We start from the raw sequence: 17,870 nt of genomic DNA, 5'->3' as shown, positions 1-17,870 counted from the left end.
CCAAGCCTCTTTCAACTGTAGGTGGTGCACATGCGCCGGTAAACAGTAGGAAAAAAGAAAGGAAAGAAAGAAAAGAAAAAGAAGAAGCCCCTCCCTGCTTATCCAGTGAGTTAAACGTCAAATGCCCAATTTCAAATACTCATAGTTTTGCCATAAACTTGGAAATAGTGTTTTTCTTTCAGTACTAAAGTAAAAACTAAACATAATCTCATTTTAAACAGGATCTTTCAATTTGCCAACAACATCAAAGTTATATTGAATTGAATAAATTTCTGCTGCAGAGGAAACTTACACAGAACTGGTTTGGGATTTTCTTCAACCTATTAAGTTTTATTGACCGGAGGAGAAAAAAGAGCGTCTACCTAAGCATTTTTTCTGTGAAGACTTTCTGTAACCAGGCAGGCAGTCACATTCAGCTTCGTCTCCGTCTCCTTTGCAGTACGAGAACGGGCTGCAGGTACTGCACTTTTTACTCACTGTGAACAACACAGACAGAGCAGGTCATTGAATGCAGCATGCAGTGGTAAATCCCCCCATTTAAAGAGATCAACCAGTTTTGATATAATTTATTTGAAAAAAAAATTAAACAACAGAAAATAAGTCCAACTTCTGTTTTCTTGTTCATAAGCCGACATTCGCGCAGAACAAAAGCTCTCAAAATCCAAGATCTCAGGGTTTTTTTGGGGGGGGGGCCAAATCATCATCTATTCTTAAAATTACAAACATGTAGAGCAGGTGGAAAAAAAATCTAAATATAACCAAAGAATTATTTTTATGAACTTTATTAACTTTTGTTTTCGTTTTTGCAGATGTTTTCTTTTTCAGTCAGACAACTCATGCAGTAAAAAATATTTATTTTCACATTCTTTTCATTTGGCATAAGACTCCATGCAATTCCATGAGACAAGATTTCCATAAAACTTTTTGGTAATAACTACCCCCAACGGAGCTCACAGGTGGAAGCCGGGAGGGGGTGGGGCGACAAACGCAGCGCTTGCGGTAAAGGAAGAGAATGAACAACTGCACACCTGGACTTAAATAGGACGCTGAACAGGTGAGCTGATTAACTGAACCGCCCTAAGGGAGTAACCGAGTAAAACACTGTTAGAGTAATCTGCCTGAAAGGCGACCAAAGTCGCTCATTTTTGCTTTACCGCAATATTTTTTCTGGTTAGTTTAAAAGTGCAACATGTTACAGTTATTTACAGTTATACTTATTCCAAAAAAAATGTTTGGACTCACCTTCGTCACAGCGCCTCCCAGTGTATGGAGGCTGACACAAACACTGTCCGTCCCCATCTGGGCCTTTGTTACAGACTCCACGCTGACAGTCACATTCTGCACACGCAAACAGAAGAACGGGATCTCTGTGCACATTTCTCCACCGGTATAGTTTGAATTAAAGCTTTTCGTTGGAAATCAGGTGAAAATCTGCTGTTGAAGGGGCAATTAAAAGAGCTGGAAGTTTCCCTCTGCGTGTAAAAAAAAGGTACAGTCTGCAGAGAAAGAGTAAAAGCTCCAGGGATGTGGATGTGACGGTTTCTGGTATGAAATAAGGTTTAATGCTTTAGCTGTATCAGTTTTTCGTTGTTCTGAATCTTCTTCCTGACCAAAGAGGAAACATCCGTTACTTGTGTGTTCAGTGTGTGCTCCAAACCTCCTTAGTTTTTATTTCAATCCCTTTAGAGAGAGGGGTCAGTTCCAAAAAGTTTAGATGAAGAATGCTCACACTCCTCAGGAGATACAGGAAGTGGGATGATAAAGGCGCCTACCTTTGTCGCAGTTTTTTCCAAAGGCTTTGGGATTCTTACACTCCTGACAGGCAAAGCCAGAGAAGCCGTCCTGCAGAAACGAGGAGGGAGGGGGGCTTATAAAGGCTTTCCCAGTGATTAATAAAAACATCTGCACCACATTTAAAAACCGCTATTACAAAAATGGAGATTTTTCATGGAGGAAAAAAAAGGAATTCTTTATGGAGGTGCTGTGAACCTTCAGCCCCATCTCAGTGATGAAGATCAGCTGTTTTCCTCTTCACTTTGAGCTGCTGTCGCTTACGCTCATTCAGGTATTAACTACCTCACTGCTTTGGTCAAATTGACCATTCTGCCCACATTTTCCAACCAATCATTGTTTCCTTTCCTTCAAGTCTGCCTCTCAACCTTCCAAGCCAACACACAAGTCCTGCTTCACGCTATTCTCCACTTCTATCTGTCGCTTGAGACACCTCATCAGTTCCATGACCACCATCAACATCATCTGGGTGTTTCCTGCATCTGATCTGAGTTTGTTAGATCAGAGTTAAACTTCTTATTGTTGGAATATAATTAACAATAAAATCTGTTGGGATTCTTCTCTGTCATTCCTCTAAGATTTCTTTAAAGAGATTAGTTTTATCTGAGGGAAATGCAGCTTTATAAAAACAGTCAGACTGACATTGCAGATGCAGGTGCCATTGCCCATGTCTCCATCCATACAAACTCCATTGAAGCTGCAGATCTTCCCAGACCACTTTGGACAAGCTGCAGACAGAAAACAGTCACACGTCATTTTATGCTGCATGCTCTCTGCCTGCTTGTTCACACCAAACAAGATTTGCACATCAGAGGCGTCACGTTTCAATGTTAAGTCAATTGTACAGACACAGTCTGAGGTCCTGTGGGGGCTGGAGCAAGCACGTCCGTTACGCCGGGCCCCGGGAGGCCAGACAGAGAGCCGCTGTGGTGTGGGGAGGCAGCCTGCTTGGGCCACCTAAACTTCGTGATATTTTTCTCATTTTCATCGAGACAATACTAAAAAAGATCCTCTGATTTTATTCTTATTTTTAATTTTTCCCCTCTCTTCCTCAAATCTTCAAATTGGTTCATTTGTTAAATTAAAAAGTTTTGTTATCTATGTATTAGAGCTTTATTTCATTTATTTCTATCAAGACAAAATGTATTATATTTTTATAAAAGAGGAGCAAAAACGAAACTTTATCTGCCCCTATCGTTTAAGTCAGTAAAACAATAAATAAAGAGCTTAAGTAATACAAAGTTATCTTAACAAAAGAACTAGCACATCAACATTTAATTAAGATGTTGAACAAAAGAAAAGATTGTAATGGAATTATGAAAAAAAATCAGACAATTCTGTGGGTTCTCATGAATACACTACACATTTTTTACCATACAAACCATTATTTTTTTCTGCTCATATTCTGAAATGAAAGCTCATGTGATGCACAATGCTTTCCAGAGTCTGCAATATTTGAACACACCAGGCGTCGTTCATTACACACAACGACTCAAAATTGAAGATACTTGTTGCTAACGCTGTGACCACATGTATAAAAGCAAGTTCGAAGAGCACAGTTTGCTGAAGGTTACAAGCAAACACAATAGATTATGGCAGGGGAGGAGGAATTCGAGTTAGAGGAGGGAGAGCAGCTGGCCAACAAAGGAGAAGAGGAGGTCCAGGAGGGAGATTAAGACAACCTCGCATCATTACGAGCGAGATGCGAGCAACAGTGATTGACCATGTCATTGTCCATGGCATGACAATGACTGAAGCAGGACTTTGAGTCTGTCCATTCCTGAGTAGGTCCAAGGGGGCCCCCATTATCAGGGCATTCAACCTGCAGAAATGAAGGCAAAGAGGTCGTGACATCATTGGCCAAAGAGCCATCACTGAGGTTCCTGGCCAACTGGGGGGGGGGGGGTAATATTACTCTTCGTGCGGCCATGGGTTTGGAGATGCTTGTCCACCGGCATGCTGTCCTTAGGTCTTACATAACCCAACGTCTCCTCACCTTCCTAGAGGAGCTAAATGACATCCTCCTGGACTGCCAACAACACCATCCGGGCCCCGCACATCACATCACATTTATGTGTCATTTGGGATAATGTAAGCTTCCACGGAACAAACTAAATCAGAGAGTGGTTCACCACCATCAGTAACCACTTTTTAAACAACTGTCTGCCACCCTACTCCCCTTTCCTGAACCCTATAGAGGTGTTCTTATCGTGGGGATGAAATGTTTATGACAGCAACCCATACACTAAGGCTACGTTCACACTGCAGTGCTTAATGCTCAATTACGATATTTTGAAAAAATTCGATATTTTTGCAAGGCTGTTCACATTTCCAATTAAATGTGGACTTTTGCGATCTCCTATGTGACCGTGAAATGACCCAGAAGTGACCCGCATGCGCAAAAGAGTACTCAACAGTGAACGATGTCATTGGTTGTTTGCGGAAGTAGGTAACGTTAACATGGATGTCAACAACGCTGGGCTTATCCCCCAAAATGCGGTCCAGCTCTTCATAAAATTGACAGGTGATGCATTGATGGCCACTTCGTTTGTTCCAGTCCTTCAACCTTCTTGTATTTGGCTCGAAGGCTTTTTGTTTTTCGCTGGCATTGGAGCCAGGATCGTCTGTACCCACACTCGGCCATTTCGCGGGAAATCTTTTCAAAAACCACCCGATTGCAATAAGAGCCCTGGAGTTTGGCCTGACTAGAGCTGTCACCCCAAATATGAATCCAATCGGTAACCTCGCTTCCCTTCCACTGACTGGTCTCAGCAGCATTGTCCACCACGGTTGATGTTTATGCTCTCGTTTCCCCTACTTTAACGCAGAATTATTATTTTTGAAACATATCAATGACGTTCGGGTCGGATACATGTGGCCTGGCCGTTCAGACGGAGGTCGCATATCAAAAGATCGGATACGTATCGAATTCAGGACCACATCCCTAAGTGGCCTGGGTCGCATTTCAAAAGATCTGTGTCGTTCAGACTGTCATGAAAAGATCAGATACAGGTCGCATGGGGGCAAAAAAATCAGAATTGGGTCGTTTCAGCCTGCGGTGTGAACGTAGCCTAAATGAACGACCCTGGGGGTATTTCAGGCAGGCAACTCGTGCAGGACGTTTACCTGGTTACTCCTCCCTTAGAGCAGTTCAGTCTAATCAACTCACCTGTTCAGCGTCCTACTTAAGTTCCAGGTGTACGGTCCTATCCCTCTTAATCCATTTCCGTGAGCTCTGCATTCGTCACCGGTTCTTCATGCTCGCTGTTTTCCTTCTCACTTTTCTCAGCGGCATGATGCCTTCCCCCCGTTCTTCTGCAGACTCGATGGTCCCCCTTCCTCTGATGTGGGGGTGTCTGTCTTCCCCGCGTCAGCCCTCCTTTTTCAGCTGCTCGGGCTGTGTCGCGGCTTCCGTGTCTTGGCACTTGACTAAGAGCATCTCCATTTAGAGACTTATACTTGTCAGCCTCTAAATGCATGAGGTTCGGCCCGGCTAAAGTATTATTAAAAACCTGTGATCCCTATGGATCTCAAATTGTTCTTCCTTTGCCAGTATCAAGACACCCCTTTGCCAATTAATATTTCAGTAGTCTGTGCTTTTGTTGTCCACCTATTTGAGCACTGCCGATTTCAAGTACAAATCATCAAATCCAGCCGAGCTGCAGTCCATTGCTACGTGAGATGTTGAACTTCCTCATCTATGAATCTTCTTGGTCCTTGAATCTTCTTGGTCCTTGGATACCCTTCTATTCGCCTGCTCCTCGATGGCCTTTTAAAGGTGCGTCCCTCCGGAAATGACAAAAGGTTACCTCTCTTTTACCATTGGTGCATATAAAAAATTTTGGTGTTAAGATTATGTGCAGGTTCCATATCTCACTATGTCGATTCTGTGTTGGAATCTGCGCTTCTGATGGCTTTGTAAGGTGCGGAGAGTCTCCCACTTTGTTTTGGATTCTGATGTCATCGTGGACTGGTAACATCAATGGACTTATGAAGATTTGATGTACACAAGTAGAACAAAAAGCACAATGGAAATTCTTCAGTGGTGGGTCATTATATGCAGATGGAGGAAAGCATTTGTCATCCATTCATTCATTCCTCTTCTAAACCCGTTTTGTTCCTGGGTCACGGGGCTGCCAGATCCTATCCTGGCGACTTGTGGGAGAAGGCAGGGGACATCCTGGACAGGTCGCCAGTCTGTCGCAGAGCCCAATGTTTTTATTTTAAATTAGGTATTCAAAACTGTCGTAAACTGGTTACAAATGTTGTAAAGGAATACAAAGCGAGAGACAAAACATGTATATTCAAATTGTTGTGAATCAGACAAAAAAATTAAAAAACCTGTAGGTGTAACGTGAATTTTACTACGGCAAGCCACAAGCTCTCTGGTCCGCTCCATTCTGATGCATCCACTGAAATAAACCTAACAAAACATTTTGTGAAATGTGCAGCTGTATTGTTTGTCCTTTGTGTTATAAAATAATAAAAAATCTTAAACAGGAAAAAAAAATCTACAAAGAAAGCCTGAAGAGGACAAAAGTTCTATTTTTTCATTAGGAAATTACAAAAAACCTAGAATAAAAGAATTAAAATTCTAAATGCAGAACTATAGGAAGGCAAATGACCCCCAATAGTTTTTTTATTACATAGATTTTTTGGAAAAGGTCAAACATTGCAGTGACAGTGCAACAACATGACAATATACCGAAACCAAAAGAAATGCCTTGTATGTATATATACCTTATCGGCCATGGTGCAGCTGTAGGGCGGTCGACCCATGATTGTAGGATTGCAGGTTTGATTCCTGCCTTGCACGCCCATTTGTCGAAGTGTCCTTGGGCAAGACACTAAACCCCACCTTGCCTCTGGTGGGAGGTTGGCGCCAGTGTTTGGCAGCGGAGCCGCCATCAGTGTGTGAATGTGTGTGTGACTGGGTGAATGTGTGTGTGTGACTGTAAAGCACTTCGGACCTTCAAAGAAGGTAGAAAAGTATATGCCATTTACCATATTGTTTTGTGATATTGACAACCACGTTTATATTGGTAATCAGTCCAGTCAGTTTCAATAGTGATGCTAAGCTTATTAGCATAATTTTGAGACAAAGTCCTGCAGCACAGCTCTGCTGCCAGTCTGTCTTTGCAGGATGAGATGACAGACACAAAGTAACAGACTTCTTGCATCATTTCCTGTTGCTGTTAAACCTTTCTGGAGTAAAAGAGCTTCAGTCCAAGTGAAAAGCACTTACGGAGGCACAGTGGGCCCCAGTGGCCCGGGCAGCATTGGGGGTGTATAACCGTCTTGGCACAGATATGTTGACATCCCATCAGCTCCATCTTGGCGTTTCCAATCTGCACCACGTAACTGCAGTGAAGGACAACATATGCCTTCAGTTTGACCTAATGCATATACAGTAAGATTCATAGGAAGCAGTTATTTCAGATCAAACTCCTAAAATGCAAAATGGATTGAACAGAACCATGAATTAAATTTAATTAAAAATTAAATTAAATTAAATTAAATTAAATTTTTATTTTCCAAATTTCTTTTAATTTTTATTAAGCAAAAATGTTGTTAGCATTTTTATAAACTATCTTTCAGTTTGGTTTTAATGTCAGTATTGTCTGAATTCAAGAGAAAGATACACCTTTGTGCAGTAAAATCACTAAGGCTACGTTCACAGTCACACTGCAGGCTGAAACGACCCAATTCAGATTTTTTTGCCCCTATGCGACCTGTATCTGATCTTTTCATGACAGTCTGAACGACACAGATCCGATCTTTTCAAATGCAAAAGGCCACTTGGGTATGCGGTCCTGAATCCAATACGTATCCGATCTTTTGGAATGCACCGCCCTCTGAACGGCCAGGCCACATGAATCCGACCCGTACGTCATTGATACACAAACTTCATAATTCTGCGTTGAAGTAGGCGGGAACGAGAACATAAACATCAACCAGGGTGGATGATGCTGCTGAGACCACTCAGTGGAAGGGAAGCGAGGTCACCGATTGGATTCATATTTGGGGTGACAGCTCTAATCAGGCCAAACTCCAGGGCTCCTATCGCAACCAGCGGTTTTTGAAAAAATATATCCAGCGAAATGGCCGAGCGGAGTGTTGAACCTTTCCCGCGATTACTTTTTTTCCTTTTCGACCGTGGTCAGAAGCGTGGTGGAGACCTTCTCCAGGGCCGAAGGCGGATCCTCGTTTGGGGTTCACTTCCCCGTTCGGATCCTCAGATTCTCCAGAGCGAGTTAATAAAGAGTCCATAGCATTTATTCTGGGGGAAACCTTCTTTTATTACCATTCTCCTTCCTCCATAACACACAACATGAATGCGCGCCCCACTGCCCCCTCTCACTCCTTTCTGCGCTGCACGCGCTCTCTCCACTCTCTTACACACACACACACACACACACACACACACACACACACGCGCGCGGCCCCAGCACATACACATCCCCATTCCCCACAGTAGGTACAGACGATCCTGGCTCCAATGCCTACTTAAAATGAGAAGATTGTAATTGTGCTGGCTCCTTTGGGAAAATAAATGTAAAAATGCAAAAAGAGCTCCACTGTTGACAAGACTTTTGTTGACATCCATTGTTAACGGTAGCTAATTCAGCAAACAACAGTGACGTCGTTCACCGTTGAGTACTCTTCTGGGCATGCGGGTCACTTCTGGGTCATTTCACGGTCACACAGGAGATCACAAAAGTTTACATTTAATTGAAAATGTGAACGGCGCAGCAAAAAATCGAATTTTTTCCAAAAATCGTAATTGAGCATTAAGCCCTGCAGTGTGAACACAGCCTTTACATTGAAAACATTTCACTTGACTCTCAAATCGAGGTTGGAACAGCGTCGGTGGTTTTGCAGTTCCTGACAGTTTGATGTGCAGCAGAGAAGATGCTTCTCTCTTGTAAGTGTGTGCGCCAACCTGCAGTTGGTGGTGCCAGCGTGTGAAAAGCCATGAGGGCAACTAGCCGTGAGTGCAGCAGCACAGGATGTGCAGTCAGTCTTCTTTTCCAGCCGTTGTTGGATATCACAGCGGCCTGGGGGGGAAACCTGCTGGAGAAAACAACATGAAGAAGACGTTTTGACCCAGAATAATGCATGTTTTTGTGGAAGTCAGAGAAAAAAAGATTCATGATTTAAAAAAAAAACATTTGATACTTTTATATTAAACCAGAATATTTTAGCTGGTTCCAGGTCAACGCTAAAGGTTGCATGCTTGTAGTGCTCAGCAGTTCCGGTGTGCCACACAATGATAGCATTTTCATCTGCACTAGCCCCAACCAGAAACCCTGGGCAGGACCAGAAGTGTGTGCAAAAATCAAGGCTTGTACCCATTGACTGTATAAGACAGGGGTCGGGAACCTTTTAGGCCAAGAGAGTCATAAATGTGTTCATTTTATGTCATTTCAACACTGTACAATAAGGACAAGTACAATATGTCTGTGGATTCTTTTTTAATAACATTGTTATTGTAGAGGACTGAGTTTAACTGGGTGCCTGTTGGGTCGCGTTCTAAGTTCCGGGGTTCATTGAATGCATCAAGCAGAGATGCTGGTTAGCCCTCAGTTCTGTCGCTCAGCCTGTCGTTGGGGAGTTTGGACCAATGGGGTTCATCTATGGGCCGAATAGGAAATAGGAGGGCTGGTGCAGGAGCGGGGAAATAAATGGTTGGAGGAGCATTCTTGGCGGGAGAGATTCAGGAGTTGCTGAATAAGTTGTACAGCGTTGGTTATGGCCAACAGTAACCAGAATAAAGAACCTTAAAAGAGATAAAGTCTCTGTGCCTCAGTGTGTGAAAGGGACGCTACATTATGCTGTTGCTAATAAATGAGTTAGCATTAATGTGACTTCTGGTGCTGCATGGTGGTTTTGCTGATGGTCTTGTCTGGTTGATACGTGGTGAGTTTAAGCTTCATGTAGGCGTTGAGACTTCCATCTGTTAAACATGATCATAGGTTGATCTTAATGTACTTTGGATGTGAGAAAAACTGCTCAAATTCAGATGTGGAGCTAAACATTGCCAGTACAGCAATACTCACACGCTACAGTGTATGTTATTTGGTATGTGCGTGTTTTAAGTTTTGACAATCAGTGCGCCACTTCACCTCGCTGCCTGAGCCCACTACCCCTCCCCTATTCCTTCACACACATTTGTGGTCCTCCTTTTCAAAGATAGCAGCGCGCAGCTGCAGAGACAACGATTCACAGGTTTCAGGCTGTTACACACACTGTGATATAACAGATAATTGTAAACCAATATTGGAGCAGATTTTTTTCTCCAAGCACCGCTACTACTGCGCGCCCCCCTGGCATCGCATCGCGCTCGAGAAGGACTGGTCTAATTAAACTTTTTTTTTATTATTATTATTTAAGATTTGTCTGCGAGTCAGATGTGGCCATCAAAAGAGCCAGATATGGCTCGTGAGCCATGGGTTCCTGACCCCTGGTACAAGAGAACTGGACTGAGTGACACGTCCCTCTCGGCATTCCAAACAGGAAGTACCCGCTTGCTCCAAGAAGCCAAAATCCCATAGGCTTCTATATAGAAATGAAGTCAGTCATTCTATTGGTCAGATTAACCATTCTTGATCTGATACCTTTTTTAACACTGGTGAAAGTAGTTGCTATGGAAACTTTGACTAAGACAGACTCAGATCAGTCACAGTTTACTTGCATCATCTGGCTCCAACGTGGCAACGTCCATGTCGCAGAAAAATGGCGACTGAAATGGCTTCAATTTTCTGGAGCATGAGGTAAGGCATTTCTAAGGGTGAAGTCCAGTGATGTGCTGTGAGGTTGATGGCTGGTGAGGCACTGACTTCTCTGGAGTCAGATTTACAATGAAAGACCTAAATATTTCACCATTTATCCAACGGCAGCTAACAGCTTATAAAATGCACACAAGAACATATTTGTCCTACAGAGAATATTTCTTTTATAGACATGGATAGAACACTCTTCTTGTGTATTAATTATTCATATATACTGTAAACAAATTAAAGTATACAGATCTGTTCAGCACACATTTGACCCTCAGTGACTATTTCTGGTATTTTTCCAACTTCAAATTCTGGTGCTTTAATCAGTTATCAAATGTTTTCTGTGAAAATGATCATAAATAAAATAAAAAATTTTACTTACATTTTTTACTTACATTACTCCCATGTTATTTTTAAAAAACAAACATTGAAAAACATGTTTGGTCCTACTTTATGAGTTCATGCTCCGATCCTTCTCCACAAAAAGCTCTATGATCTGTTGGAAAAGTCTTCCTCATTTTTATGAGTTTCTCCCTCTCAGTGGAGACAGACGTCCTCTGTCTGTTTCTACGGCACCAGTGTAGCTACAAAGCAGCTGTCAGCTCACTTCTGCCCCCTGCTGGTGTTGCATGCCTCACCTAAAGCCTTTCCTATGGGCCTATAGCAGTGCTTCCACCGTAAAAAGCGTAAACCTACCTTTACTACCTTCTTAGAAGGTCAAAAGTGCTTTCCAGTCACAGTCCCATTCATCCATTCACACACTTATTCACACACTAATGGTGCCAACCTATAAGCATCAGGAACAATGTGGGGTCCAGTGACTTGCCCAAAGAGACTCTTACTCGTGGCCAGGCAGGGCAGGAACAGAAGCTGCAGTCTTCCGATCAGTGGTCGACCGCTCTACCTGTGCACCCCAGCCGCCCCACACAATGCTAACAATGTTCCAATCCCGAGTAGCTGGACAGCAATTCTGTGAACCCAAAGGTGGACGCTTTTCTCAAGTGTAAAGGGATTTCTCTGATTGTAAATAACATCAAGATCTGCCACCCAGGGTGTTTGATAAACCAGGGATCATCATAAGATCTGTGAATCGAAAGCACAAACTACCTTTATAGAAGCAAGGACAGAAACTGAATTCAATTCAATTTTTTTTACATAGATCCCAATATCACAACATACAGTAGTTGCCTCAACTGGCTTCACACCAATAATTGTACAAAAACACAGAATCAGTCATAACATATGAACAATGGCTAATTGCTAAACTACACTAGACAGACCCTGGGCATCCCTGCCCTCAGACCCTCCTTCTTGGTAAGGAATAACTTCAACAACAAAAAAACAGATTTTACGGGAATTACGGAAAACAGAAGAAACTTCAAGGGTGTCCATATGAAGTAGGGATCCTCTCCCAGGATGGACAGGCGATGTACTAGAACTCTTAGAGAAGAATTAGCTTATCTCGCTCTACAACTACATGTTTGAATAGTGTAGCAAATGGGCTTCAAGCAGATGGAACTGGGGGATGGCTGGGGGTGCGAGACGAACCAGAGGCGAGGTCCACAGCCAAAATACAGGAGCACAGAACTGAAGGGGACTGACGTGTACATGAATTATCATCTGTACCAAAGGAAAAGCAGAAATTGCCAGAAAAGTCTGACTCTTGAAGAAGCAGAAAATAATCCAACATCCGAGTAAGAAACTGTCAAATATTAATTAAACTAAACAGAAAACCAAATCTATCCAGGGTTATGGTAATTGACAACATGGAAGACTTGGATAAATTCTTGGTCACAGATGTCTAAACAAAAGATATATAGTAATATAAAAGTAAAAGAGAAAAATATGCATTAAAGATAATCGCTAAGGCAACTGAGATCCTCATTATCTCTAAAAGTCAACTATGACCAGGATTTCTAACAGCGTTCTGACCTGCAGACAACCTGTCCTCAACCTATTCAGTTACTCTAATACCAGCTTAAGAACGACAAACACTCTGATAAACATGGACTCCACATATTACAGCAAAGAGAACTTCAAAAACCATAATAACTCAGAAGGAAGACCGTTAGTCTGACAGCAGAAGCAGGAATACCAACCGGTGAGCCATTGTTGACAATCTACAGTAAACATTATAACTATGTCTATAACTTAGTTCAGCTGTGACAGGGACACTGATTTTGACAAAAAATATCATTTACAAATGATGGTTAATGTAATAATGTGTAATAATCTTTGCTCATCTGATGTAATAAACTTTTTTTTTATTATAATCAATAAGCACTCCATTTTATACTTTACCTGTGTTATGTAATAGTGATTTCTGGAATAATGTAATGCTTCTTACGTAATCAAAAAACACATCAAATAAAATCAAACCTCATTTGTAAGCACCTTTCATTCTGCCTTAATTCTTCATCTTTGTTATTTGATATCAGTAAGGCTTTTGGTTGTGATAAAGTATGTACACAGTGGTAAAATATAGAGAACTCCAATTAGAAGCTATGAACCAAATTATAATAACCATGCAAACAAAGCAAAGCATAACAGACATGTCATTATTCAAGTTTTTATATTTCATTTCATTTAGTACAAAATCTGGAAATGAGGCAAAGATTAAATGCAGTTAGGTTTCAGCAGGGGGCGGTACTGACAAACAGCAGCTGCAGGGTTCTGCATACAGGTTCCCTTTGTCCTGGTCTAAGCTCATTTTAAATTACTTTTTGGTCAAATTACAGGGCTAACTTGGCAAAATATAGACCCAAAAAAACCTGAAGAGTTGCTGATCACTGACAGAAACATGTTGTGACAAGAGGTGGCAGAACTGAACTGAACCGGATGGAACAGACACCAGTTAAAGAAAAAAATGAAAACATGTAAGTGAAGGAAGTGGCTTTCTCATGGCAGATGGGCAACAGAACTCTACGGGAAGGCCTAGTAACACGGAAACTTTTGGGTTTTTGTTTGCTCACCTCCAGATGTCCATCAGTATACTTCATTTTTGGCGCCTGTTTAGCTTTGATCTGGACAACACCGGCCTGTTTTTGTATTACAAAGATCTTTATTCTCTTCTATTTCTGTCTTATTTCAAGCCAGAAAAAATATTTTCAGCTAAACTTCATTGCAGCAATGCTTCCATTAGAACTGCAAGGCTTCTCTCCTTTTCTGAATCAACACTTTCTCCAGACTACTAACAGGTGACTCTCATCCTGAATGAATGATGAACATATTTCAAAACAACCCTTTATTGACACTTTTCCGTGGGGGGAAATGCCTTGTTGGTGCCAGAGGTCAGACTGGTTCCAGCTGATAGAAAGACAACAGGAACTCAAAGAACCACTGGTTCCAACAGAGGTCTGCAGAAGAGCATCTCTGATCACTCAACACATCCAAACTTGTTGTGTGTTCAACCTTAAGGCAGATGGGCTACAGCAGCAGAAGACCACACTGGGCGCCACTGTCAGCTAAGAACAGGAAACTGAGGCTACTATCCACACAGACTCACCAAAACTGGACAATAGAAGATTAGAAAAACGTTGTCTGGTCTAATGAGTCTCCATTTCTGCTGCCACATTCGGATGGTGGGGTCAGAATTTGGCATCAACAGCATGAAATCATGGATCCATCAGCCTTGTATCAACAGTTCAGGCTTCTGGTGGTGGTGTTATGGTGTGGAAGATATTTTCTTGGCACACTTTGGGCCCCTTAGTACCAGTTTAACATGGTTCCAACACCACAGCCTACCTGAGTATTGTTGCTGACCATGTCCATGCCAGAAAACTGGAATTATCTCAGACTGGTTTCTAGAACATGACAATTAGTTCACTGGACTCCAACCGTCTCCACAGTCACCAGATCTCAACCCATTAGAGCACATTTGGGATAAGGTGGACAAGAAATTGACATCATGGATGTGCAGCCGACAAATCGGCAGCAACTGGGTGATGCTATCATGACTTTCTTTTTTCTTTTTTTCTTTTTTTCATTCACCTTTATTTAACCAGGATTAAAAAAAACTCATTGAGGTTAAAAATCTCTTTTACAAGAGCGTCCTGGCCAAGAGGCAGCAGCACAACAATAACACACAATTCTCATTTACACTCACAATCATAAATAGGCAGTCTTAAATAAAGCATTTACAGTTTGAAAGCTTTTTTTCTCAGATTCATTTAAAAGTTTTCTGAAAGAGCTCAGGGAGATCAATTCTTTCAATTTAAACTCTTCCTGGAGTTCATTCCAAAACTGCACTGCAGCAAATCTGAAATCCTTTTTTTAGAGTTTGGTCAAAATGGACCAAACTCTCCGAGGAACTTGTTGGATATGTGCCACCAAGGATTAAGGTAGATCTGAAGGCTAAGGGGGGTCCAACCTAGTACCAGCAAGGTGGCCCTAATAAAGTAAGTGTAAATTTTCATTTGAATCATGGAACCCCAAAACCATTAAATCTACATTCTAATTGATTTTGTTGTATTTTAAGTTTTAGTTTGAAAATGTTGACTTTAATTTAATGGAATTCTTAATTGCAAAATTTTTAAATGGCAAGCCTGAATCGCCAAACATAAAATGTATTTTCAAACCGCATGATCAAATTGTTCAATAAATTGTGATTTGAGAACTGAATATCAGTTTGAATCATAGGTTAAATATACTTCCATAATTTAATAAGACTCCTTTACAAGGTTTGAAATGATGTTTGTAATTGGCTATATGCACTGGAAACCATACACATACATTCCAGCACTGTTACATATATCATACAGTTCTTGTGAAAAACAATCAACTTCCAGTCATCTACCAGCCTATCATTCTATAACTCTACTCCAGAGAGGGAAAACCCCAACTGTGTAGAAATAAGATTCTTCAGATGCAAACTCTGAGAAAAAACCTTAAACACAGTCAAATGTGTTGTAAATTATGAAGACACCCCTTCAGCAACACATGCAAACTGTCCTACAGTTTCACTCCACACACAAAAGATCATCTTCATTGTTTGTCTGCAGAATTAAAGTCCAGGCTGAATCCCTTATCAGAGGGAAGCCCCTTTCAATAGATGATGAATTTTGTGGTCATTTAGCATTTGTCATAATCTCAGCATTTCTCGTACCTGTTCTTGCCATGATGCTTGCAGACAGAGTCCCAGCAGCAGGAGAAGTTTCGACATGACTAAAGGTTTCACATCCAGGGAGACGAACCTCACTGTTCTCCTTAGGCAGTAGCTTAAGAGCTGCTGAAGATTCAACCAAAGCTTTATCCCTTTGTGCCACAGCTGAAACTCAGCTACAGTCTTCACAACTCCAGAAAAAACCCAAAGCTAACAGCATCCTCAATTAAGGAAAAAAAAAACTAGACCACAATAGACCTGGAATCCAGTGGCTGAAGGCGTGAAAAAGCTGAAAGCAGCCTTCTGCAAAAAACCAGGGAAAAAATCATGACACTTCTCACAACAAACAAAAGGGTGGATCCAAAAACTTGCAGGCTTATCAGAAATATTCTTGGCTTGCAGTGAGCCTACAGTGTGTGAAAATGACCGACAAATGTTAGACGAGAAGATCAGATCAGTCCAGATTCCAGCAAAGCAGAGGCAGTCACTGAGACTAGAAAAGCTGAAAAGGAAGACAGAAAGTGGTTGGGTGGGAAACTTCCAGCGGAGGTCACATCCTCCTGCTGCTTCCCTGTGAAAAAACAGGAGAGGGTCTGGTACAGCCGCTTCAGCAGTTGCCTTTCAGCTCTCTGTGGTCCACTTGGACAATATTAATAACTAACAAAATGCTAACAAAAAACGTATTAAACTATCATTCACTTTGGCTCATTTTGGTGTCTCTGTGTAAAAAACAATCATTGGTTTCCTTCTGAAGGATGTTATGTGTCATCAGTTTCAGCCAAAGATCCATAGTTTACTACAACACTACAATAATGGAAACTAAGTGATGAGGGTAAATTGATTATCGACCAAACAATTATCAACCCGGCCAACTTTTGGCACAGGTATTTATTATTTTGACTTATATCAGGATCTGCCTTTTTTAATTGATGGGCCAATACTAAACTGGTTAATTTGGCTCAGGAGCAGCTGCACAGCAGACATCTATGGTCCACATCCATCTGTAACATTAGACTGCTTCACTGCTGTGGTTCAAGCGGAAATAACATCAGTTATTACGTCCACCAAAACCAACTAGTCTTTCAGACCCAATCCCCACTAAGCTTTTTAAAGTAACCTACCTAATTAATGAATCCATATTAACTTGTCCTGTCCAACAGCTGAGCATGCAGATGAGAGCTGAAAGCCTCTTTTGTTGGACATATGTTACTGTTACAACAGGGGTTATAAATCTTTTGACACACTAGGTGTATATTTGAATAAACCCCTTTTGTAATTTATACTAAACTTTATTCTTCTCACTTATATTTGTAACAATTTTTTGTTGGACTGGACAACAACGCAACGAACATAAAAGCAAAGGAGGAAAGAAGGGGGGAGGATTGGAGGGTGATTAAAGAAAGGGGGGTAGAACCGTGAAGCACCATAAAGCAACAAGTTGCTGGATGTTTGTAATCAATACAGTCAGGTTAAGATGTAATACCAATCTAAAAGGGGTGGGGCCTGTCCACACATATTCAAATGTTACATACATACCTGTTGGCTCCAAAAATGCTCACATACAAGACATGTCCACATGTACACCATATAACCGATGTTCACACACCCATACTTATGCCTTCATACCAACACATGCGAAACATTTCATTCAATCACGCAAACCACCTGTGCAAAGGCGAGGTAGCACCTGTGCTCGAGTGAGTGTTTATGTTCTTCTAAGGTGGATGATGGAATGCGAAAAGAAGGAGACCCCCGTCGTGCCAGCAGCGGCAGCCAGGACCCCCCAACACCCACACAGCAGCAGATAGAGAACAACCACCCCCGGGGCAATCACATCCAACACCCAGGCCGGGGCCAGCGGAACCGCCCCAGGGGGCCCCAAAGTCAGAGACCAGGACGACAAAGATTGCAAGCTCCAGCCCAACCAGGAGAGCAACCCCAGCCCCAGACAAGCAACCCACTACCACCCAGGAGTTATGGGCATCCCCCCCACCCAAACCCTAGGCACGGGCCAGGAGCCCCCAAGGGAGAGCCGCCCTACGCTCCAGGTACCCACCCATCCAGCCCACGTTTGGTCCAGGAGAGAGCAAGGCATGGGCCAGCCACCCCTGCCCAGGAGGAAGCCGCCCAAGAGGACATCTCCTGATTACTCACAGTGATGTCCAATCACCCTAAATGTCTAAGGTGCAGTTAAAATT

General features: G+C 42.1%; 1 protein-coding gene across 2 annotated transcripts in view; it reads right to left on the bottom strand.

Annotated features, from left to right (window-relative positions):
* The window catches only part of stab1 (stabilin 1), a 113,720-nt gene extending 97,576 nt beyond the window's left edge, over positions 1–16,144 (bottom strand). The window contains exons 1-7 of one of the 2 annotated variants that reach the window (XM_023954693.1): positions 15,676–16,144; positions 8,735–8,865; positions 7,037–7,152; positions 2,434–2,519; positions 1,773–1,842; positions 1,243–1,338; positions 363–476 (exon numbers count right to left, since the gene is read on the bottom strand). In XM_023954693.1, coding sequence (XP_023810461.1) covers positions 363–476; positions 1,243–1,338; positions 1,773–1,842; positions 2,434–2,519; positions 7,037–7,152; positions 8,735–8,865; positions 15,676–15,732 — 670 coding nt within the window. In that variant the 5' untranslated portion in view covers positions 15,733–16,144. The remainder of the gene's footprint in view (positions 1–362; positions 477–1,242; positions 1,339–1,772; positions 1,843–2,433; positions 2,520–7,036; positions 7,153–8,734; positions 8,866–15,675) is intronic. The other variant, XM_023954694.1, reaches the window with a different exon arrangement.
* Between the last annotated feature and the right edge of the window lie 1,726 nt (positions 16,145–17,870).

Source organism: Oryzias latipes, chromosome 5, assembly GCF_002234675.1.
Source record: "Oryzias latipes chromosome 5, ASM223467v1".
In the NCBI taxonomy this organism is placed as follows: domain Eukaryota; kingdom Metazoa; phylum Chordata; class Actinopteri; order Beloniformes; family Adrianichthyidae; genus Oryzias; species Oryzias latipes.
Note: the sequence above shows the minus strand (reverse complement) of the source record. Positions and strands in the feature narration are given on the sequence as shown.